This window comes from Suricata suricatta, chromosome 4, assembly GCF_006229205.1.
Source record: "Suricata suricatta isolate VVHF042 chromosome 4, meerkat_22Aug2017_6uvM2_HiC, whole genome shotgun sequence".
Classification (NCBI taxonomy): Eukaryota; Metazoa; Chordata; class Mammalia; order Carnivora; family Herpestidae; genus Suricata; species Suricata suricatta.
In genome coordinates this window covers 77,061,746-77,079,942 of record NC_043703.1, presented here as the reverse complement: position 1 = coordinate 77,079,942, position 18,197 = coordinate 77,061,746, and the positions used below count along the sequence as shown (strand labels likewise).

Genomic DNA, 18,197 nt, shown 5'->3' with positions numbered 1-18,197 from the left:
CAATGCAAGAGGGTTCCTTTTTCTCCACATCCTCACCAACACCTGTTGATTCTTGGGTTGCTGAGTTTAGCCATTCTGACAGGTGTGAAGTGATAGCTCATTGTAGTTTTGATTTGCATTTTCCTGGTAAGCATCTTTTCACGTGTCTGTCATCTGGATGTCTTCTTTGTAAAAATGTCTATTCATATCTTCTGCCTATTTTTTACTGGAATTGTTTGTTATATGGGTGTTGAGTTTTATAAGTTCTTTATATATTTTGGATACTAATCCTTTATTAGATAAAACATTTGCAAATACTTTGTGTTTCTTTTTTTTTATTGTTTCCTTTGCTATGCAGAAGGTTGGTTTTTTTTTTAATGTTTGTTTATTTATTTTTGAGAAAGAGAGTAGGGGAGAGGCAGAGAAACAGGGAGACAGAGGATCCAAAGCAGACTCTGTGCTGAAAGCGAAGAGCCCAGTGTGGGGCTTGAACTCACAAACTGCGAGATCATGCCCTAAGCTGAAGTCAGATGCTCAACCAACTGAGCTACCCACGTGCCCTGCTGTGCAGAAGCTTTTTATTTAATGATGTCCCAACAGTTTATTTTTGCTTTAATTTCCCTTGCCTCAGGAGACCTATCTAGAAAAAAGTTGCTATGGTTGATGCCAGAGAAATTACTGCCTATGTTTTCTTCAAGGACTTTTAGGGTTTCAGGTCTCACATTTAGGTCCTTAATCCATTTTGAGTTTATTTTTGTGTATGGTGAAAGAGAATGTTCCAGTTTCATTCTTTTGCGTGTGGCTGTCCAGTTTTCCCAACACTATTTGTTGAAGAGACCGTCTTTTTCCCTTTGGATATTCTTTCCTGCTTTGTTGAAGATGAATTGACCATATAGTTGTGAGCTCATTTCTGGGTTTTCTATTCTGTTCCATTGATCTATGTGCATATTTTTGTGCCAGTACCATACTGTTTTTATTACTACAGATCTATAGTGTATCTTAACATTCAGAATTGTGGTGCTGCCAGCTTTTTTTTTCCTCAGGATTACTTTGACTATTTGGAGTCTTTTGTGCTTCCATATAAAGTTTAGGATTGTTTGTTTGAGTTCTGTGAAAAATGCTGTTGGTATTTTGATAGAGACTGCATTAAATGTGTAGATTACTTTGGATATATAGACATTTTAACAATTTTCTTGCAATCTATGAGCATAGAATGTCTTTCCATTTCTTCAGTTTCTTTCATCAGTGTTTTATAGTTTTTAGAGTATAAGTCTTTCATCACTTTGTTTAGGTTTATTCCTAGGCATCTTATTATTTTTGGTGTAAGTGGGATTGATTCCTTAATTTGTCTTTCTGCTGTTTCATTATGGGGAGGTAGAAATGCAAGGCATTTTTGTATATTGATTTTGTGTTCTGTGATTTTACTGATTCATTTATCAGTTCTAGCAGTTTTTTGGTTGTCTTTCAGGATTTGTATATAAAGTTATCATGTCATCTGCAAATAGTAAAAGTTTTACTTCTTCTTTGCTGATTTGGAAACTTTTATTTCTTTCTGTTTTATGTTTGGTGTGGCTAGGATTTCCAGTACTATGTTAAATAAAAGTGGTGAGAGAGGACACCCCTGTCTTATTCCTAATGTAGAGAAAAAGCTCTCCGTTTTCACTCATTTAGGATGATGTTAGCTGTGGGTTTTACATTTATATATGACCTTATTATGTTGAGGTATGTTGCCTCTAAACCTACTTTGTTGAGGGCTTTTATCATGAATGAATGTTGTACTTTGTCAAATTCTTTTTCTGCATCTATTGAAATGATCCTCTGGTTTTTATCCTTTATCTTATTACTGTGACGTATCATGTTGACTGACTTGCAAATATTGAACTACGCATGCAACCCAGGAATAAATCCCACTTGATTGTCATGGATGGTTTTTTAAAATATATTATTGTATTCAGTTTACTCCTATTTTATTGAGTACTTTTGCATCTATGTTCATCAGGCATATTGGCTTATAGTTCTCTTATTTATTTATTTATTTATTTAATTATCTTTTGAAATGTTTGTTTATTTTTTAAAGAGTGTGTGAGCCAGGGAGGGGCAGAGAGAGGGAGACATACAATCCGAAGCAGGCTCCAGGCTCTGAATGTCAGCACAGAGCCTGATGTGGGGCTTGAACTCATGAACCGTGAGGTCATGATCTGAGCTGAAGTTGGATGCTTAACTCAGGCACCCCTGTAGTTCTCTCTTTTAGTGTTAGATAAAGATCTGGTTTTGATATCAGGATGATGTGGACCTCATAGAATGAATTTGGAAGTTTATCCTTCTGGTTCTATTTTTTGGAATAGTTTGAGCTTTAAATATTTGGTAGAATTTGCCTATGAATGAATGGCATGAATGAATGGATATTTGCATCTAGTCCTGGAGTTTTGTTTCTCGGGAGTTTTTTGATTACTGCTTTAATTTTTTGGCTATTTGTTGATAGTCTATTCAAATTTTCTATTTCTTACTATTTCAGTTTTTGTAAATTACATGTTTCTAGAATTTATCCATTTCTTTTAGATTGCCTAATTTATTGACCAATAGCTTTTCATAATATTCTCATATAATTGTATTTCTGTGGTGTTGGTTGTTACTTCTCTCTCATTTGTGATTTTATTGATTTGAGTCCTTTCTCTTCTTTTTTTTGTTTTTTTTTTATAAACCTGGCTATAGTTTCATTGATCTGATCTATTTCTTTTCACTTTCTATATCATTTGTTTCCATTCTGATCTTTATTATTCTTTCCTTCTGTTGGTTTATTCTTTGTACTTTTCCTGGCTCCTTTAGGTATAAGGTTAGATTGTTTACTTGATTTTTTTTTGCTTCTTGAGGTATACCTGTATTGCTGTATACTTCCCCCTTAGAACTGCTTTTGCTACAACCCAAAGGTTTGGGACCCTTGTGTTTCCATTTCATTTGTTTCCATGTACTTTTTTATTTCTTCTTTTATGGCCTGGTTGATCCATTCTTTGTTCATGTAGCCTCCAGGTATTTGTGGTCTTTCCAGATTTATCTTGTGTTTGACTTCTAGTTTTATAGAGTTGTGGTCAGAAAAGATGCATGGTACACTTAAGTCTTCTTAAATTGGTTGAGACCTGTTTTGTGGCCTAATATGTGATCTGTTTTGGAGAATGTTCTGTGTGCACTTGAAAAGAATGTGTATTCTACTGTTTAGGATGGAATGTTCTGAATGTATCTGTTAAATCCATCTGTCCTCATCTGTCATTCAAAGCCATTGTTTCCTTGTTAGTTTTCTGTTTATATAATCTACCCATTTATGTAAAGTCCCTTAATATTATTATATTATTACTGATGAGTTCCTTCATTTTGTTATTATTTTATGGATTTGGGTCCTAACATGTTGGGTGCATGAACAGTTACAATTGTTATATCTTCTTTTAGATTGTCCCCTTTGTTATTATATAGTGTCCTTCTTTGTCTTTTTTACAGTCTTTGTTTTAAAGTCTTGTTTATCTGATATGAGGATTATTACTCTGGCTTTCTTTTGACATCATTTGCAGGATAGCTGTTTCTTCATCACCTCACTTTCAATTTGCTGGTGGCTTTAGGCAGCATATAGATGGGTCTTTTTTTCTTTTTTAATCCATTCTGACACCTTGTGTCTTTTGACTGGAGTATTCAGTCAAATAAAAGTAATTCTTGATAGATATGTACCTACTGCCCTCTTATTGTTTTGTGATTGTTTCTGAGATTTTCTCTGATCCTTTCTTATCTTCCTCTCTTTCTGGCTTGCTAGTGTTCTTTAGTGATATATTGGGATTTCCTTCTCTTATTCCTTTTAACTATTAGGTTTGTATATAACTTCTGCATATAGCAGTCTAATTAAGTTGCTGATCATTTGGGTTTGAATCCGTTCTTTACTTCTTCCCTTTACATATTTTAAGTAGTATATGGTTCATATTTTATATCCTTTTATTTTGTAGGTTCTTTGATTTTTTTGTAGAAATATTCATTTTTACTGCTTTTGTGTTTTCTGATTTCTTTCTGTTGCTTTTTGTCTTTCTTTTCCACTCAAAGAGGACTTTTTGGTATTTCCTGCTGGGCTGGTTTAGTGGTCATGAACTCCTTCAATTTTGTTTGTCTGGGAAACTCTTTATTTGAATGATAGCCTTGCTGGATAGACTATTCTTGGCTGCAGATTTTTCCCATCCAGCATTTTGACTATATCATGCCACTCCCTTCTGGCTTGGAAAGTGTCTGCTGAAAAATCTCTAGCTAGCCTGATTGGTTTTCCCTTGTTAAGTTACTGTCTTCATTATCTTGCGGCCTTTAATATTTTTTCTTTATCACTATATTTGCCTTTAAAAAAATTTTTTTTTAATGTTTTATTTTATTTTTGATACAGAGAGAGACAGAGCATGAGAGGGGAGGGGCAGAGAGAGAAGGAGACACAGAACTGGAAGCAGGCTCCAGGCTCTGAGCTAGCTGTCAGCATAGAGCCTGACGCGGGGCTCGAACCCACGAACGTGAGGTCTGACCTGAGCCGAAGTCAGAGGCTTAACTGACTGAGCCACCCAGGCGCCCCTATATTTGCCATTTTAATTACAGTGTGTCTTGGTGTGGGTCAGCTTTTGTCAGTTTTGAAGGGAGTTTTCTTTTTTTTTAATTAAATAATTTCTTACCCAGTTGGTTTCCATATAACACCCAGTGCTCTTCGCCACAAGAGCCCCCCCTCCATGACACATTCATTGAAGGGGTTTTTCTGTGCCTCCCGGATCTGGATATCTGGTTCCTTTCCCCAATTAGAAAAGCTTTCTGCTTTATTTTTTCCAATAAAATTTCTGCCCCCCTTTTCTTTCTTCTTCCTCTGGGACTCCTATAATATAAATGTTATTATGTTTAACAGAGTCACTGAGTTCCCTAAGTCTATTATTGTTTTGCATCTTTCTTCTTTATCTCTTTAGTTTGGCTTGATTACTTTCCACTACTTTGTGTTCTAGGTCATTAATTTATTTTTGGTGCTTCTTCCAGTCTGCTGTTACTTCTATCAAATGTGTTTATCATTTCACTTATTGTACCTTAAAAAATTTTTTTTAAATGTTTGTTTATTTTTGAGAGAGAGGAGAAAAAGAGAGACCGTGTGAGTGGGGCGTGGGCAGAAAGAGAGGGAGATACAGAATCTAAAGGAGGCTTCAGAATCTGACCCAGATCTGATCCGATCTGACCTGAGATGGCAAGATCATGACCTGAGCCGAAGTCAGACGTGTCACCAACTGAGCCTCCCAGGTGCCCCTCATTTATTGTGCCTTCTATATCTGTTGTGTAATTTTTTATCTTGTGTTAAGGGTTTCATTCATTTCTTCAACTCTTTTCTGAGGCCCAGTTGAGTATCATTATGATAATTGCCTTAAATTTGCTGTCAGGCATATTAAATCTCTTTTGCTTAGATCAATGGCCATGGCCAGGAATTCGAGATTAATTCCTCTGTTTCTTTATTTAGTCTGAGTCTCTGTGTCTGTGTGGAGGACAGTCAGTGATGTCTCCTGTGTTTGAAGGTAATAGCCTTATGAAGCCTTATGAAGAAGAGGTCCTTGCTGTGTAGCTTCCCTTGTTCCCCAGGCCCTAGCACTTCTAGAAGTGTCTACAGCGTGTGCTGTGTGCACTTCCTGTTATGTGCTGGCTGCTTTATCCTTCACATCAGTCATCTGCAGAGGGTGGCTTTGCCTGCTGAGGGCAGGTTTTGGTCCCTGGCCTGAATGTTGCCAGTTTTAGCAAGGTGTGCTCTGCTCTCTTTGTTAAGTGAGACCTGTCACTATTGCACTGGAATCGAGATTCTGCAAAACTCCCTGGTTATTTCTAGCCTCCCTTGAAGCTAACTAAGTTCAGGTCATTAAATTCTGGCCAATGGAATTTAGCAAACGTGTCCTGTATGATTTCTAGGAAATGTCCTTACAGGGGAAAAATGTGTCCTGTCCCTGACCTCCCTTATTGTGAGCTGGACTGTGGAGCAGGACTGGAGCCTGAGCAGTCACCTGGGAAAGGCAGGTTCTGAGGGTGGCAAAGTCCTGTCTTGTGTAAGGCACTGGTTTTTTGGTTTTCCTATCACTTGCAACCAAACCTAATCTTTAAAATTAATATTGTTCTAGATTTTAAAAGGTCTCATCAGAAGAAAAAAATGTATTGTGACTATGTTTGGTGAGGAATGCTAACCAGACTGATGGTAGTTATCAGTATATACAAATATGGAATTGTCATGTTGTACATTTGAAATATATAATGTTACATGTCAATTATACCTCAATTAAAAAATCAGAGTAGAACTGCTAAGGATAAGGGCTGGTATAATGGCAAGAATGCTGGGCTGGGGGTCAGGAGAACAGAGACTTACCTGGCTTACCAACTCTAAGTTTGGTCACATTTCTTACCTTTTTGGTGGCACTCATACCCTCATAAAAAAAAATGGCACTGTTGGCCCTTGTGCCTGTTTTAAATTTGAGTGAGAACTGTAAGGATTAAATTAAATTATAGTTATTAAACACACACGCCTCTCTGGTTGGAACACCAGGCACACCAGGGAGTGCTGGCCGCCCGGGTTTGGGCCTGTCTTATGGGAGGGAGGGGTCTGTGCCACGCAGCTTACACAGCCCGATTACGAAGTGCAATTTTCTAGGAACGTGGGGGGCGAGGCTTAGTGTAGGAAAGTTAAGTAGCCAGTGTTTGTGCCCTGCAGGCGGCTTTAGGTTTTGCCAAAGGTGTAGGGAGGGTGATGGCAGCAGCCAGTTTCTTTGTTCCCAGAAGGGTTTCTGTGAGCACTGTCTCTCTGGAACGCACTCTGAGGTGACTACAGAATGACCTCCCCACTGTGCGCCCCAGGCACTCACCACATCAGGTCTCCGCGCCTCGTGTCCACACACTGCCCTGCCTTCTCTCCGGGAACAGCGCAGTGCCCTCCCGGCTGTGCCCTCCTGGCGCTGCCCTAGCCACGCCTGCCTACTCTTTTAACACCTCCGCGCGTTAAGCCCTGCTGCTGCCCGGAGACACGAAGGCCCTTCTTGCTTTCCAGGCTTTCCGTGCACTCCGCTGCGGGTCAGCCTCCCTTCTCACCCTTCTCTGCCTTCACTGTGCTATCTGGCCGGGATCCACGGATCCATCTCCATCCTCTATCCGGTTCTCCCCCAAACGACATCTCCCCACTTCTACCTTCATTGATGTGGCCTCTTCTCTACCTTTAGTTGTGGAGCTTGTTCTGCTAGTTTTCAGGTCAATTTCTAGAGTATTTAGGATGATTTGACAATTACCTTGTGTTTGTGGGACAAGATGAGCCTAGGGTCCTCCTACTCTGCCACCATCTTCCCTAATGCCTCCTCATTGTAACCATATTTAAATGCATGGTTCAGTATGTTAAATACCTTCTCATTCTCGTGGAACAGATCTCCAGGAATTTTTTATCTTCCCAAACTGAAACTCTGTACCAATTAAACAAAACTCTGCATTCTCCCTCCAGCCTGTATAGCTATCTTTTTACCTTTTGCCTTTATGAATTAACTACTTTAGGTACCTCATATAGGTGGAATGATGCAGTCTTTGTCTTTTTTGTGACTGGCTTAGTTCACTTAGCATAATGTCTTCAAGGTTCATCTGTGTTGTAGGATGTGACAGGATTTCCTTCCTTTTTAAGGCTAATAATCCTACGTATGTGTATCATATTGTGTTCCATGAACACTTGGGGTGCTCCTGCCTCTTGGTGCTTATGAATAGTGCTGCTGTGAACATAGGTATGCAAATGCCTCTATGAGACCCTTTTTCAGTTCTTTGGATGTATACCCAGAAGTAGGATTGCTGTATTCCAGGGTAATTCCATTTTGAATTTTTTGAGGACCCTCCATACTGTTTCCATAGCAATTACACCATTTTACAATCCTACTAATAGTAACAGGGTTCCACTTTCTCTGCATCCCCACTAATGCTCTCTATTGTTGTGATAGTAGCAGTTTTAATGGGTATGCAATGATTCTTGATTTTGATTTGCATTTCTTTGATGATTAGTGATATTGGGTTTCTTGTTGTAGGCTTGTTGGCCATTTGTATATCATCTTTGAGGAAATGTCTGTTCAAGTCCTTGCCCATTGTTTAACTGGGCTATAAGATTTTCTTGCTGTTGAGTTTTGTATAATCTGGATATTTACCTCTTACCAGCTATATGATTTGCATGTTGTCTCCCATTTTGTAGTTTGCCTTTTTGTTCTGTTGATTATGTCCTTTGAGGCACAAAAGTTTTTAAGTTTGGTGTAGCCCCAGTTCTATATCTTTACTTTTGTTGCCTGTGCTTTGGGCATCAATTCCAAGAAACCATTGCTCTGTCCCATCTCATGAAACTTTTCTGCTATGCTTTCTAGGAGTTTTATAGTTTTAGGTTTTATGCTTAGGCTTTTAATCCTTTATGAATTAGGGTTTTTTTTTGAAATATTTTATTTTATTTTTAATGTTTTATTTATTTTTGACACAGAGACAGAGCATGAGAGGGGGAGGGGCAGAGAGAGAAGGAGACACAGAACCGGAAGCAGGCTCCAGGCTCTGAGCTAGCTGTCAGCACAGAACCTGACGCGGGGCTTGAACCCACGAATGTGAGATCTGACCTGAGCTAAAGTCGGAGGCCTAACCGACTGAGCCACCCAGGCGCCCCTGAATTAGTTTTTTGTGTGTTGGTATAAGATTAGGCTCTAATTTCATTCTTTTGGAGGTAGATAATCCAGCTTTCCCAGCGCCATTTGTTGGAGAGACTGACCTTTTCCCAGTATGTGGTCTTTGCACCCTTGTGGAAGATCTTGACCATATAGAGGAGGGTTTTTCCTGCACTTTCTATTCTATCCCATTGGGTTTTTTGTCTGTGTTTATGCCAGTACCACACTCTTTACATATAGTAGCTTTGTAATCAAATTTTCCGGGTTAATTTCTCTATTTCTTAAAACATTGACATTTATATTTTGGTAGCAGTTGCACTGAATCTTTGGATTGTTTTGAGTAGTGTTGACATCATAACAATATTAAGTTTTCTAGTCCTTCAACATGGGATGACACTTTTTTTTAACGTTTATTATTTATTTTTGAGACAGAGAGAGAGACACAGCATGAGCAGGGGAGGATCATAGAGAAAGGGAGACACAGAATTGGAAGCAGGCTCCAGGCTCTGAGCTAGCTGTCAGCACAGAGCCTGATGCATGGCTTGAAGCCACAAAATTTGAGATCATGACCTGAGCTGAAGTCGGACGCCTAACCGACTGAGCCACCCAGGCGCCCTGGGATGACATTTTTTATTTGTGTCTTCTTTAATTTATTCCTGCAATGTTTTGTAGCTTTCAGTATATCCAATAAGTGAATTTTAAAGTATTTTAGATAAAAAAGTTTCTTTATACTCTTGAGAATATAAATATTATTAGTTATATAAGGCATTGGAATGTATTTACCTAAAATACTCATTGTCTAAAAATATTTGCCTTTGTAATTTTTAAAGTTACATAAACATTGATCTTCCAAAATGCTGGGGCTTAATTTACAAATTACTCCTCCCTTGGATTAATGCCCTTCTGTTAGTTAATGTTTTCCCAATGCATGAATTGCTAAAGTGAGTTTTTTCAGTAGTATTACTAAAATTTCTGTATGTGTCATGCAAAGCATAGGCATCTGCTTTCTGCAGTGCATGAAATCTGTCAAGCTTTTTTTGTAGTTGAAAATAAACAAGGTTGGCACTAAGTAAAATAGCAAAGAACAGAAAGTTCTATCCCTAAAGTTCTATGTCTAATATTCCTTTTTTTTTTTTAACTACTTTTCCCCACTTGCTCACTACTATATAGCAATGGATCTCAATCCTCTACAACTGTCCCAATGGACATTTGGCCTGGAGATATTTTTGGTTGTCACATCATGGGTGAATGCCACTGGCATCTAATGAGTAGCAGCCAGAGATACTGTGAAACATCATGTATTTCACGGGGTATCTACCCCACCCAATAAAAATTACGTGGTGAAAGATCAGTGGTGCCAGAGTTGAGAAACTCTGATATATAGCAACTCCTCTGCTTTAGATAAATGAAGTGTCTTTTTGCTTCATCTTCCCTTTGTTACTTTCTCTCTTTCCTCCCTGCCATGTGTATTATTTAGCAAAAATAAGTGATTGGTATTAAGCAACTTACAGTGGAAATTATCTTGTGAGTAGCTTTCCCATCACATCTATGTAAAGTGAATTTAGTATGACTCCCTGCAATGAGTTTAGCTAACTATACAGTTTAGAGACACAGAGGACTGTGTACTCTACAAGACAATTCTCACTTCTTTTTTATTTTTTAAAGTTTATTCATTTATTTTGAGAGAGAGAGAGAGAGAACCTGCAAGCAGGGAAGAGGCCGAGAGAGTGGGAGAGAATCCCAAGCAGGTGTCATGCTGTCAGCATGGAGCCGGACACATGGCTTGATCTCATGAACTGTGAAATCATGACCTGAGCTGAAATCAATAGTCAAATGCTTAACTGATTGAGGCACCCAGGCATCCCCAGACTATTCTCACTTCTGATACCAACTGCAAGTTTAGGGGATTCCCAAAACCACCTCAGGTTCAATCGTTCTTTGAAAGGGCTCACAGAACTCACTGAAGGCCATTATATTCATGACTTATTACAGGGAAAGGATACAGTTAAAATCTGCAAAGGAAGAGACATATAGGACAGAATCTGGTGTGCAGGGGGGCATCTAAACATAAAACATCTGGTCATCGTTTTCCTGTGGAATCCTGCATGGCATTAACTCCTCCTGGCCACCGTGTGGGATGACAGTACTTATGGAGGAATATTGCCGACTAGGGAAGACCACTCACGACTTTGGTATCTGAGGTTTTTACTGGAACTCTATCACATATTGTTTGCATGGCTGATGTTTTAATCTCCAGCCCCTTCTGGAAATTTCGACTGATACCTCTGGAAGTTAAAACTGATATTATGTTGTCCCAGAGCTCCTATCATAAATCACATTATTCCGTTTTCTGACCCCTAGGCAAAGACATACATATCAGGCAGGATATTCCAAGGGCTTAGAGGTCACCCCCAGTAGCCAAGAGTAAAGCCAGACCTCTCTTTGGATAAAATTAATTCTTGACTACACCTTTCACCATCAGTGTTTTAATCTTAAGGTTACCTTCATCATGGAAAGAAAAATCATATGTTGAATTCTTTTAGTAAGCTAATGACTAGACTGTAAGTTTTTTGAAGAGATTGACTGTCTTATACAGTGTTCTTTTCTTTGCCTACTGTAGCTGCTTCGTAAGTCTTTATTCCATGATTTAGTAAATAAGCAAACATTTTCTTCAGTTTAAAGATTTCAGGTATCAGGCATCAGGTGATAATTTTACCATGCTGCCCTTTCAGTGATGTTTAAAAGTGACTTTAGAGATTCTTATTTTATAGATGAGAAAACTGAAGCCTAGAGAGGCCAGAGTCTTACAACTCTCCATAACTGAGGTAGAGCTTAAATCTTTTGGCCTCCTATTGAATGGTATTTCCATCACATTCTACTTATTATGTTAAACAGGAAAATTGCATAACTTCTGTGTGAAAGGTACTAGCTTACTCATGGGATAAAATTCTAGCCAGTTCCAAAGGACTTTATAATGTTAGGAAGGGAAATAAAATGGATACATATGTTCAAAGCATAATGTAATAAGTATTGTAAAAAAAAAAAATGCAAATTGCTATGAGACCACAAAGAGATTATTTGTCACTAGTAGGGACAATCAGACAAGGATGCTTAGAATTTAAATTTACAGTTGAATATTAAATGGTATGCACAGTTAAGACTGACTTTAAGATATGGGAGGAAAGGTATTGCAGATGAGGGTATAAGGCAAATAAAGGAAGAGACAGTGTCAAATCCACTCTATCTGAAGAGATGAATTTTATGCTAAAAATAGAAAATAAGAATATGGATTTAGTCATAATTAACTGGTTAAAAGAATAATCATCTCTTTCCTTCAGTTTGTTCTCATGGAAAAAATTGCTGAGACCCATATCCTTTCTTTTCAATGTTTTCTAAGATCTGTCAGATGAAGTTTGCTAATGATTTTGTTTGAGTTCTGTATTTTTACTGACTTTTTGGGTTGAGGTTACTTGTTCTATTAGAAAGATGTTAAAATTTACACTATGTGGATTTATTTCTTTTTTTAGGGTTTTGCTTTATTTATTTGGAGAAAAAATATATAGAATTACTATATTTTCAGTGTAAATTGAGACTTTTATTTTTTTTAATGTTTATTTTTGAGAGAGAGAGTGAGAGAGAGAGAAAGACAGTGTACGAGCAGGGGAGGGGTAGAGAGAGGGGGAGACTCAGAATCTGAAGCAGGCTCCAGGCTCTGAGCTGTCAGCACAGAGCCCAATGTAGGGCTTGAATCCACAAACCATGAGATCATGACCTGAGCCGAAGTCGGATGTTTAACTGACTGAGCCACCCAGGTGCCCTGACTTTTATTGTTTTTGAAATGCTGTTTGTCTATTTTGTCAGATATTACTATATTGATATGGCTACTCAAGCTTTCTTTTGTCTAGTGTTTGTAATATATGCCTTTCCCATCTCTTTGCTTCCAACTTTTCCATCCATGTATTTAAGATGTATTTCTCATTAGCAGAATGTAACAGTTTTGTTTTTGAAATGCAGTCTGAGAATCTTAATCTTTTAATGAAGTATTTAGTCCATTTGTATTTAATGAAATTACTCATTTGGTTTTAATTTATTGTCTTAGTATTTGCTTTTTGTTTTTTCTTGCCTCTTTTATGTATCATTTTCTCTCATTTCTTGCTTTCTTTTGTTTGTTTTTTATTGTTCCATTTCCCCCAGATGTTATCTTGGGAGTTTACATTCTTTAACCATTCTTTTAGTGTTTTCCTAAAGATCACATTACTTATCTTTAAATTCTTAAAGTCTAGTATAACTTAGTATTTTACTACTTCCTGGACAATGCCAGAATTTTACATTTTCAGCATTTTTTCAGTTCTGTAATTTCTGTTCTTTTTTTTATAGTTTCCAGTTCTCTGCTGAAATTGTGTCTTGTCTTTTAATTCATTGATATATTAAGAAGCATAGTTATGTTAAAATCTGTATCTGACATTTCCATTATATGTATCCTTTTCTGAGTTTCTGTTCTTTTGTTCTCTTGGCTTTTGGTTAGATAGCCTTGCCTCCTATAAGTCTGGTTGTTTTCTGTTGTTGTTTTTAAGATTCTATTTTTAAGTCATCTCTGTATCTAACACAGGGCTCAAACTCACAACCTTGAGTCTACTGACTCAGCCAACGAGGCTCCTTGGTTGGTTGTTTTTGATACAGTGCCAGGCAGTGTAAATGAAAAATTTCAGATAATTCAAGGCTGTATGTCTGAGCTGTCCAATATGGTAGCTACTGGCTACATGTGGCTATTTACATCTAAATTATTTAAAAATAATTATTTTAATTTAAAATAATAATTCAGATCCTTATTACACCAAACACATTTCAAATGCTCACCAGCCACAAGTGGCTAATAGCTGTCTTATCAGACAGGGCAGATAGAGAACATTTTCATCACTGTAGAAAAGTTCTGTTGCATAGCACACCTCTAGATGGTCTTATCTTTCATTAAAGAATTTACTTTTGCTTATGCCATAGAAGAACTAGGAGTCCTGGCTCACCCTAATCCAATTAAGTTTGAGAGGATTCTAAATTGGACTTCAGTGTTTAGGAGGGCCAGTATATTTCGCATTTACTTTTCTGTTGTAGACTGTAGCTTTTTGAGGTCACAGTCTAAAACTGGAGGATTACCAGGGCTCCAGTGTTTTCTCTCTTCAGACTGTAAGTCTGTAGAGAGCTGTGTTCAGCTTCTCAGCCATGCCTCTTGGAGAAGAAAAGGCTCAAATGCAGGAGAACCTCTCAAACCTTCCCTTTTTCTTATCTTGGGACCTTGTAATTTCTCACTGCCTTCTTGGTTTTCTAATACATTCAAATTGATTTTTCCTAAAAATATTTTTGTCACCCACTTTTTCAGTTGTTCTTATTGGGAAAGTTGTTTAAAACAGCAGTCCATCATAGCCAGAAGTAGAGCTCTTCTACTAATGATGTGTTAATCAAATACTTCAAACAAATACGCTTAACAACTAACATGCATAGAATATTTCCACCTACGTGGTCCTGTTTGATCCCAAGTATAATTAATGATCAGGGTATCTTTATTTCAAAGGTAAAATTTAGGTTCATAAAGATAAAAGCAAAAACAGCTGGTAGTAGGAGAGCAGAGAATCAAACCCAGATTCTCATGTGTATTTTGCTAGGCCTGGTGGCTGGCAGTAATAAGTATGCATGATGAATGATAGATACAACCAGGAATACTAATATTTCTCGTTGGTATCTCAGGTCATTCTAAAGTCCCCTTTCTCGTTTAAAATGAATTCTAGAATAAGTGTCCTTCTTAATACTTTAAAATACCTGGGCCCCTTAATATTTAAGCTAATTGAAGGGAAGTTATCCTAAATATTATATAACACTTCTCTATTGATGAGTCTGTATTTCCCATTGCTTTTTTAGTTTTCAATTGTGTAGCTTACTCTGAATTCCATTAATTATGTCTTTTTTCCTCCCCAAGATAACTGCTAAAATACCAAGCACAGCAGTTACTAGACCCATAGCTACTGGATATGGGGTAGGTCTTCTTAAGCTAAAAATATTAAGGTGCTTTTTCTCATCCATAAGTTGACTTTAGTCAGTTCTAAAGAATTTTGGCTATCTTTCAGTCCATGACCCAGGTATATTTTCCATTTGGGATAGTTACAAACATTATGAAAGTCTAATTCGAGAAATAGCTTTTACTATTCTAGTCATTTTGATTATAAGTTTATCAGAAAATATTTTATTACCATTTTCTCTTTGAAAACTTATGTTTATTGATTGACTTCCTTTCATTTTCTGTGTAATATTATCAAGTTTTGTGTATTCCATTCATATTTTATGTGGAGTTAAATATTATATAAGTGTAATGATGTTTATAATTTTTTAAAACCTATCAATTAATACATGAAAAAATAAAATTTGAGAAAAACTTTAGAGACATGTATTTGGGTCTTGCTTTTATTTGAGATCTTCAGAGGAAAGATACTATATAAAAATTCATAAAGGAAAATTTTTAGGTATTTCCCAAATTTGGATGTTAGCATACATGAAATAAAAAGGGAATGGGAGAAAAATGGAAAAATTAGGTGGAATAGCATTTCCTAGTCCTTAGTGTAATATTTCTTAATGGTGAGAAAAATGGTTTTAGTACCTAGAGGTCCAGGGAACTTGACTTTATACTGTTCCTTTAGATGGATGAGGAGAGTAGTCATATACATAATGTAACTGCATCAAATGAAACATGCTTTTATTAATCAGCCTAAGCATGTTTTACTCATAAATTTGATTTTTCGGTAGTATTTCAGAACAGGAGACTGCACATATTTTCTGTGAAGAGCCAGGCAATTTGGCTTTGCAGGTCAGAGAGTCCCTATTGCAGTTACTGAACTCTGCATTTGTAGTGCAGGAGCCACACACAGTGTGCAGACCAGTGTGGTGGAGCAGTGTTCCAAGCTGAGTTTTACGGTTCTGTTGTTTAATTTTATACCCTCAGGTTATAAATGGGAAAAATTAGGTCTGCTTGCCAATAGAATGAAGAGAACAAGTTATGAAGAAAATTTTTATAACTTGGTTTTTATAAAATTAAATGTAGATGTTTTTTGGAACCATTTTAATTTAGTTTTCTGTTTACTAGTCGAAGACATCCCTGGCATCATCGATGGGAAGACCAATGACAGGGGCAATTCAGGTATCTCTCTCATGTGGTTGTTTATTTTGGGCCTCTCTTGTGACTTAGAATGTTATTACCAACTTTTTTTACTATGTTATTTAAAAATGTTAAAGGATGTATTTCTCCCATAATAACCCTGGTTCTTTAAGTTATGGGCTAAAGGTTGGGCTATTCAAAATCTTTGGAGGTAAAATCTCTTTAGACTTACTTAGGTCTCAAAAGAAATCTCATTGGGGAGTGGACATAGGATTGATAGTTTGCTTGTGTGGTAACTCTGAGTTCCATTTTTCCTATGCTATCACTTACAACAGTTCCTGAAGTTTCTCTCATAAGCATATAGGAGACCAACAAAAGTAGTGGAGTAGCCAGCTAATAACCTATATAACTTATATAAGATCCTACATAAAAATCCTTGAGTTTTTCTTTTCAAACTAGGAGTAAGCCCAGTTAAAGCAAGGAATTGAAATTTTATAGGCAAAAGGGAAAGTAGAGATAGGACTGATATATGAGTAGGCAGAGGTAAGGAATAAGCAGATACGATTTAAAAATCTGTTAAAAATTAGGACTACATTAATGTATGTGTTGTGTGCAGAACTACAAATAAAAGGTAAATCTTATTTAAGAATACTTTTTAAATGATTGTTTTTCTTTCAAGGATGGAGTTACTAGACCAATGACAGCAGTGAGAGCAGCTGGTTTTACCAAAGCAGCTTTAAGAGGTTTGTTACATTGTTTCTTCTGATAATCTTTTCAGATGTTTTCACTTTGTTATTTTCTATGTGCAAATGTTATAACCATTTTAGTTAAACCTAACATACCATTGGTTATAAGGTATGTCATTATTTTAGGCACCATTAAGAAAGGAAAGGGATAATGAAAATGTTCTGCATCTTAATTGGAATAGTGGTTATGCTGGCGTGTGATTTGTTAAAATGTACTGAATTGTACATTAAAAATATGTGGAATTTTTAAATTTTTAAAAAAACTAAAAGTACAAATTATTTTATATAAGTTAGAGCTCAGTTTAAAAATTGTAGGTGAAAATAGTGTTTAAAGATGTAAGTTACTCATAATTTAAAAATGAAATTATGATAAAAAATTAATGTATGTTATACCAACAAAATTAAAAACCCGCTAGTAGGTCATTACACACATGACTGATAATTTAGAGTTCATAATAGGTTAGAATACTGTAGGGGAGAAGAGAGCACTGACAGAGTTCATTCTTTTCTGTTTTCACATTTTATTTACATAGTTTTATGTATGTAAAAAATCTTACCAATCTCTTGATATATAAAATATTTTTATAGGCATAATAAATGTCCTGGCCGTTTAATAAATAGATAATTTAAAACATTTAATAAATAGGTAAATTAAATAACTTGTGCAAGTTTCTGTGTTTTCTTCAATTGTGCTGTGTCACAAGTTCAATATGAACTCTTGAATTGTGTCTCAGGCTCTGCATTTGATCCCCTTGGTCAGTCAAGGGGCCCTGCTCCTCCTTTGGAAGCCAAAAATGAAGATAGGTATGTAAATTCTTATGCTGTTGTTTTATTTTTTGTTACATAATTTTAATTTTTATATTCTAAATACATAATTCTCAGTTAATTTAAAAGTTCTTGTCAGAAGTACCCCTATGTTTATAACAGCGTTGTTTTTAATAGCCAAGATATGGAAGCAGTCTAAGTGTCCATTGATCAATGAATGGATAAAGAAGATGTGGTGTATATACATATATACATACAATGGATTATTACTCAGGCATAAAAAGAATGAAATCTTGTCATTGCCAATGACAGGGATGGAGTTAGAGAGTGTATTGCTAAGTGAAAGAAATCTGTCAGAAAAAGATAAATATCATGTGATTTCACTCATATGGAATTTAAGAAACAAAGTAGGGAGGGAAATAGACTCACCTCATTCCACAAATACAAATAAATATCTATCAAATCATCCTAAGTATCCCAGAAATTGACCTGAAGGCTGCTAGAACAAACGCCACAACTAAAGGTAGAGAAGAGGCCACATTGAAGAAGATAGGAAATACGGAGACATGGCTTAGAAGAAAAATGGACCATAGCTGCTGTGGTAGGGAGGGAGTCATGGTTGCAGAGAAGGGCGAGAGACAAACTAGCACACAGAGAAAACAAATTCCCGTAACAATTGGTTTGGAAGTTGAGAAGACCTGAATTTGGTGAGTTCTTGTAACCACTGAGGCATAAAGCCTGGAGTTCTAAAGGTCAGGCTCTTTGGCTCTGGAGGAACTTAGAGGATATTGGGGTTGCTCCTGAAGAAAAGGGAGGGCAAGGGTGCCTGGGTGGCTCAGTCAGGTGAGCATCCCACTCTTGACTTTGGCTCAGGTCACGATGCCAGGG

General features: G+C 36.8%; 1 protein-coding gene across 6 annotated transcripts in view; it reads left to right on the top strand.

Moving 5' to 3' along the window:
- IFT88 (intraflagellar transport 88) overlaps positions 1-18,197 on the top strand; it is a 129,816-nt gene that overhangs the window by 9,989 nt on the left and 101,630 nt on the right. For 4 of the 6 annotated variants that reach the window (XM_029936988.1, XM_029936991.1, XM_029936992.1 and 1 more), the window contains 4 exons: positions 14,629-14,685; positions 15,787-15,840; positions 16,478-16,541; positions 17,279-17,348. In XM_029936988.1, the coding sequence (XP_029792848.1) occupies positions 14,629-14,685; positions 15,787-15,840; positions 16,478-16,541; positions 17,279-17,348 (245 nt within the window). The remainder of the gene's footprint in view (positions 1-14,628; positions 14,686-15,786; positions 15,841-16,477; positions 16,542-17,278; positions 17,349-18,197) is intronic. The other 2 variants (XM_029936993.1, XM_029936989.1) reach the window with 1 other exon arrangement.